General features: G+C 35.0%; 1 protein-coding gene across 1 annotated transcript; it reads right to left on the bottom strand.

The window, feature by feature from the left end:
* Window positions 1-3,305: 3,305 nt before the first annotated feature.
* Window positions 3,306-5,614, bottom strand: LOC132269020 (transcription factor MTB3). The gene is made up of 2 exons (XM_059770002.1): window positions 5,285-5,614; window positions 3,306-5,057 (listed from the first exon to the last, which is right to left on the bottom strand). Exon 2 carries the CDS (start codon window positions 4,979-4,981, stop codon window positions 3,467-3,469), a length of 1,515 nt encoding a protein of 504 aa, XP_059625985.1. The 5' UTR covers window positions 4,982-5,057; window positions 5,285-5,614; the 3' UTR covers window positions 3,306-3,466.
* Window positions 5,615-5,815: the final 201 nt, after the last annotated feature.

Here is a 5,815-nt window from a genome sequence, read left to right as displayed (position 1 = left end):
AATGTATTTTTTGGTAAGTCAAAATAAATAATTCATTCGATAAAAAGAATTTATTTATTTATTTATTTTTTTGTGTCTGATCAAAAAAGATAATTTATTCAATAGAGATAATTTATTTTTAATCATCTTCCTTTTATATTTTATATATATTTTTGGGATCTTGACAACATAGACAACCTTAATCTCAGACCAACCACGAAAACCTCACACCCAAGCGTAAGACGAAGCAGCATAGACTTTCCCGTCTTCTTCGTCTTCCCCTGTTTACTTTTTCTTCATTTCAGACCAACCTCGAAAACCCTAAAGCCCTAGACCTTCCCTTCTTCTTTGGTTAAAACCTTCTTTTTCCATTCTTTCGTTAAAAATGATATAAGGGGTAAATGGACAATTGCAAACAATATGTAAGGACTAAATCGACAATTCTAACCAATATACCGTATTTATTATATAATACTTTAATCTTTTATACCCATTTAATACAGTAGAAATAGTGTCCAGTTAAAATTTGTTCACCCAATTTTTTAAGTCGCGTGGCCAACTCTCGTCCACTCATTCCCAAATGGAGAGGTATAAATTTTTCATTAAAGGCGCTCAAAGGAGAGAGCAACTAAGCCACAACTGCACAAAAAAATGCTATATCATCACACTCATTTGACTTGGATAATTTCTTCAATAAATATATATTTTTTATTGTTTTTTTTTTTTTTTTTCATGTCAAAAGGGCGAATTTTTTTAATGGTTACTTTTTATTTTTTTGGTCCGGTAAAAAGAGGCAATTTATTCAACTTACCAAAATATATATATATATATATTGGTCCCTTAAAAAAAAAAAAAAATTATTCAATTTTTATTTTATTTGTGTTGTCAAAAGATACTTTAAATATTAAAGATTAAAAATAAATGAGAGAAAATTTGAAAGGGTAGCTGTGTCATTTAAAAAGTAATAATTTTTTACTTGTAAAGTTAAGATTAGAATTACCATTTCATTTAAGATGGTAACGCAAATGTTAAAAAGTAAAGTGCATATATTATCTCTTATATTATTATTATTAAAATATGGTCGAGAGCACCAAATCAAGTCTTATAATTAGACCAGTCAACGGATCGGATCTGAACCGGATCAGAGTCAATTCGATCCGAATTCAATAAGCATATTAAGCGATCCGATCCGATAATCCGACGGATTATCCACTCTATTATACCCGTTTGCAATTTAGACACAGAGATTAAACAAATTGATCCAATATTAAGGTAAGAAAAGAAAAATGTTATTCAGTTTCTGTAACAAACAAATAAAAAATGAGTAAATAAGACCTTACTAAATATAATGTTGCTCTGAGCATCTTAGTAGCCTCACCATTCCTTGTTGGATCTGAATGGGGGAATTGTTTTGAAAGATGAAAAATTAGGGTTTGCAAAAGAAGAAAGAAAAGAAAAAATAGAGTAAAAATAGGATAAACAACTCCGCAAGGTTGGACAATCGGTCATTGGCACTCCCTTTTTGCTTCTTGCCATCGATCTATCACTCTGCTTTCACTCATTGTTGTTCTCAAGTTTTCAAGCCAAATATGGATTACAGAATGGCTTCTAGAATTTTCTTTCTCGTATCTGGGATCAATTGAATAAGCGATAGATACTTGAAGATTTATTCCTCTATGGGTGAGAACATCCTAATATTGTACCTGAAGCGTTGTGATTCCTTTTCTGTCATTACATCTAATACAAATCTAGTGTTGATTTATTTTAAAATTTGAAGGAATATTTTATTGTTTTGTGACAAAAAATTTGAAGGAAATTGTAATGCTTGAAAATGTAAATGGGAATGAAAACGAGAAAATTGCCAGAATCAGGATTTGGTGATTTTTTTTATTTTTGTGTTAAAAAATCCAAATTTGAAGACCTTTTATTATTTCCATGCCAGGATTAAGCAATATACGTTTTCTGTTTGAGACTCTATAATTCACGAAACGTGGAATAATGGGTCGAAGAAAAAATTTAGAAAGCAAAAAAAATAAAAAATAAAATAAATAAGAGAGCAACAGTCAGGCCATCAAGGGAAAAAAAATTAAGAGAGCAAAAAAAATAATAAATAAATCAAAGTGCCGAGAGAGAGAGAGAGTGACCATTGGAGAATGAATATGGTAGTTGTGTTGTGGCCGTAGTGGTGAAGATAGTGGCTGTGATGGCGTGGATACGGCGGTAGTAGTTAAGGTTGCAAGGAAGATGGAAAAGATTAAGCAGGAGAGAGATTGAATAAAGGTAACAAATATTAACTATGGTAAATTGAATATATATATATATATATATGAAGAAGAAGAATAAGAGGATGCTGCCGATGCTAAATATGTTGCATATTCTTGAAAGAAACAGATAACTAATCACTAAAGTAAAATTGGAGAGAACCACATTGTATACTCTTCTATTATTTGAGAATAATAAATAGTCCATGTATTTCTATATTTCAGTGCATTTGTGACAGGATAGAATTTTAGGTTTGGCTTCCTCTGCTTCTTTTTCTTGATCTGTTTACAAGAACACATAATTACTCAGAAGAATCAAATGCAGCTAGCGACTACTGCATGTTTATTTTGTCAATGTTTGTGTTCTGGCAACTGAATATACTCCTGATAGAAGAATAAAAAAGAACGGATTCTTCTGGTACACCCTGTTTGGCTACATATATATATAGAGAGAGAGAGAGACAGAGTTGGGTTGGGACTTGGGAGGTGGTATATAGTTTATACATTCTCTGTATTCAACAAGCAACATGGTCACGAAATTGTTTGCCCCACATGCTGTATAAACTGTTAACAAACAACAAAATACAAGAGAAAACTGCTTCATGAGACATGACAAATTTCTTCTAAGCTACTCCATGTTTACACTTCAGATGTCAATGGAGCTGACTGACATAGTTATAGAGGATATATGGATCGGAATTCAATCGAGAATGTGCATACAAATTGTATAATGATTGAAGCAGATAGACACAGACTAAAAAGAGAAGGTTCTATTCTTAACATAGAGAATTTTGACAAGTACAGAGAACGGTCAAGAAGAAATAAGGGTATCATGAGAAGGAGATGCTACTGCAGAATCTTGTATTCCTTTATTTATTTATTTCTGAATAATTTTTGTAGTTCTATTTCGCCATTAATCCTCCACTCATTTGCTTCATGGCCTTAACAACCTTGAAGCTCTGACACAATCACAACATGGCCTTTACACCAAAACAACATACATATCCACGACAACAAAAATCCTGAGTATTGATGAATTTTGACTGAAGAAGTAAATCAATAATCTGAAGTCTGAAAAAAAATATATCATTGAAACAAATACAGACACTAATGATTGGGCAACAACAAGAAGGTAGCCCCAGTGTTGTACAAGGATATTCCCATTTTTCTACAAAGAGACACACAAAACATACATTGATATTCTATCTTACAACTTTACAGCTTGATCATTTTGAAAGGGCGGCAGCCAGCTTCTCTTTCAAATGTTCGGCATCACCACCTTGAGTTTTGATAGAGAATGTATGGATAACCTCACCGTTGTCTGTTATGGAAACTTTAGACTCTTGAGGGATAACTTGGTGTTCCCTAAATGTCTTTATCACACCAGAAACAGGGTGTGCATCCAGAGGGGAGCTCACTCGTACAACTGCATCTTCCTGCCTATCCTGAAAATCAAACTCCGGAATGGTGCAGTGCTTTCGATTACTGTTAATCATGTCCTTTTCAGTTTCCATGATTTTGATCTTCATCTGAAGATCAGTGATGTATGTAATAGCATCACCAAGCAGAGAGGCCTTGTCCATCTTAGAGATATTAGGGACAACAGCTCTTAATGCATAAAATCGCTGGTTGAGCTTTTCTCGCCTCTGCCTCTCTGCTTCCACATGATTCAACGCTTCCTCTCTTCCATTGGCAGGCTTTCTCCCTCTCTTTCTAGGTTTCCGCTCATCAGGCTGAATCAACAAGTCATCTTTACCCTGTTCTAGACCAGAAACCAGTGATTGTGAACTCAAACCCCCAACAATTACTTGATTCATCTGCGGAAAAAGTTTCGCTTCATTATCATCACTTCGACATCCATTAGAAGAATTTCCATAAACTTGATTGGTACCCATCGCTTGCAATTCAAAAGTTTCTGATGAGAACCCTGATTCATCTTCTACCTTGGGAGAAAAATTTATGCTGATTGGTCGTGACTTTGCACCACCAAGACTAAGTTCATGCCCAAATATCTTTGGCAATGCCTTCGCCTGCATGGAAGTAGATTCCCCAAATATAGTTTTGGCCATTTGAATCACATTTTGTTCTTCAGGAACAGACTTGACTGAACCAATCTCCAATACCCCTGACTTTACTGGAACAAAAACAACCGTCTCGAGTTGAGCCAACTTTGCTAAAAAGGATCTTGATTGGTAATGTACTAAACAACCTTGTGCATCTGAAACCCAAATTGATCTACCAGAACTAAATGACTGAGCAGGAGTAGAGGGCTTATCAAATGGAAAACAATAATACATGGATGTGAGATAAAACATCTCCACGTCTGAAACCAAATCTAAATTCACAGCATAGTTATCTTCCTCAGATCCACCAAAACACGCGTGGAGCTTCTGCAATACCCGTTTCTTTCGATCTCCTTTCTCCACTTCCCGATCTCCAGCACAATTCCCATTCCCAACTTCACTGCCCTTTGGTCCACAACAGTGCCCGTCACCCCAAATCAAGGCTGAACGGCCGGATTTGGACCTCGAGGCCTGCCAGAGAATGGCATAAGTCCAATTGGACCCCTCAACAATCTGACGAAGTCCTTGCTGCACACCCAAATCAGCAGCAGCCCGCGAAACAAACTCTGATGAAACAACATCGGAAGCCAACGAAACCAAGAATCCATAGGCCTCTGTTCCCAACACAGCTTCCACCATAGACTTTTCCTCTTCATTCAACCAAAACTTCTCCCCCATCTTTCTAGAACCCAAAAAACCCTAAATTCCAATCACTACTTCAGGAGCCAATTTTCACTAAAATCCACCACAAACCCTAGATTCATAAATTGGAGTAAAAAGTTGGGCTTTGGCTTAATCCTCCTAAAAACTAACAACTTTCACAAAAATTAGACTCACAAACTATAGATTCTTGAAGTTTATAAACTGGGATCTGTACTTTCTATAGAAAAAATACCTACTCCTAGTACCAATTTGTTCAATCACAGTGATAAATACACTATACATACAAAATCCATGATAGAGATTAAAAGTAAGAATTACCTGAAACCATCATGGATCTGAGAGAGTATGTATTAAAGGTTGCCCCATGTTTCATGTGAAGAGCAACCACTTGGGTGTTCTTTCGATCTGACTGGAAGGAAAACTATGGTTTTTATTGGAAAGACCAAATCCTGAAATTTATATTAATTTATAGCTGTTAATTAAATAATGAAAATAAATTCTTCTACTATTTTGTTGAAGTCTTTGGTTCTCTTCTGTCCTGATTGGGCAGTGGTCGGTCAATGGGGTTCCATCTGGTCGGACCGGCCGTTCGTGGTCTCAAAGAAGCGATAATTTTGGATGAGTGGAATACAAATGTGAGTGTGTGACTGATATAATAAAACTACAATTATTGACAAATATATACATATCAAGTACAAATAAGATCCACGTGATTGATTTATTGGATTTTTTTTATTTGATATTTTCATATTAAAAATGGATAGGTGATTATTGCAGTAAGAAATTAAGGCCAGATAATTTTGAACAGTGATAAGAGAGAGTAAAACATTTAAAACAAAATAACCATTT

This window comes from Cornus florida, unplaced genomic scaffold (assembly GCF_030987335.1).
Source record: "Cornus florida cultivar Cherokee Brave unplaced genomic scaffold, ASM3098733v1 CherokeeBrave_3.0.0_Hap2_Chr08, whole genome shotgun sequence".
Classification (NCBI taxonomy): domain Eukaryota; kingdom Viridiplantae; phylum Streptophyta; class Magnoliopsida; order Cornales; family Cornaceae; genus Cornus; species Cornus florida.
This window is presented reverse-complemented; position numbering and strand designations above follow the sequence as displayed.

Coding starts and splice junctions, on each gene's coding strand:
- LOC132269020 (XM_059770002.1), bottom strand. CDS start 4,981: ATGGGGGAGAAGTTTTGGTTGAATGAAGAGGAAAAGTCTATGGTGGAA.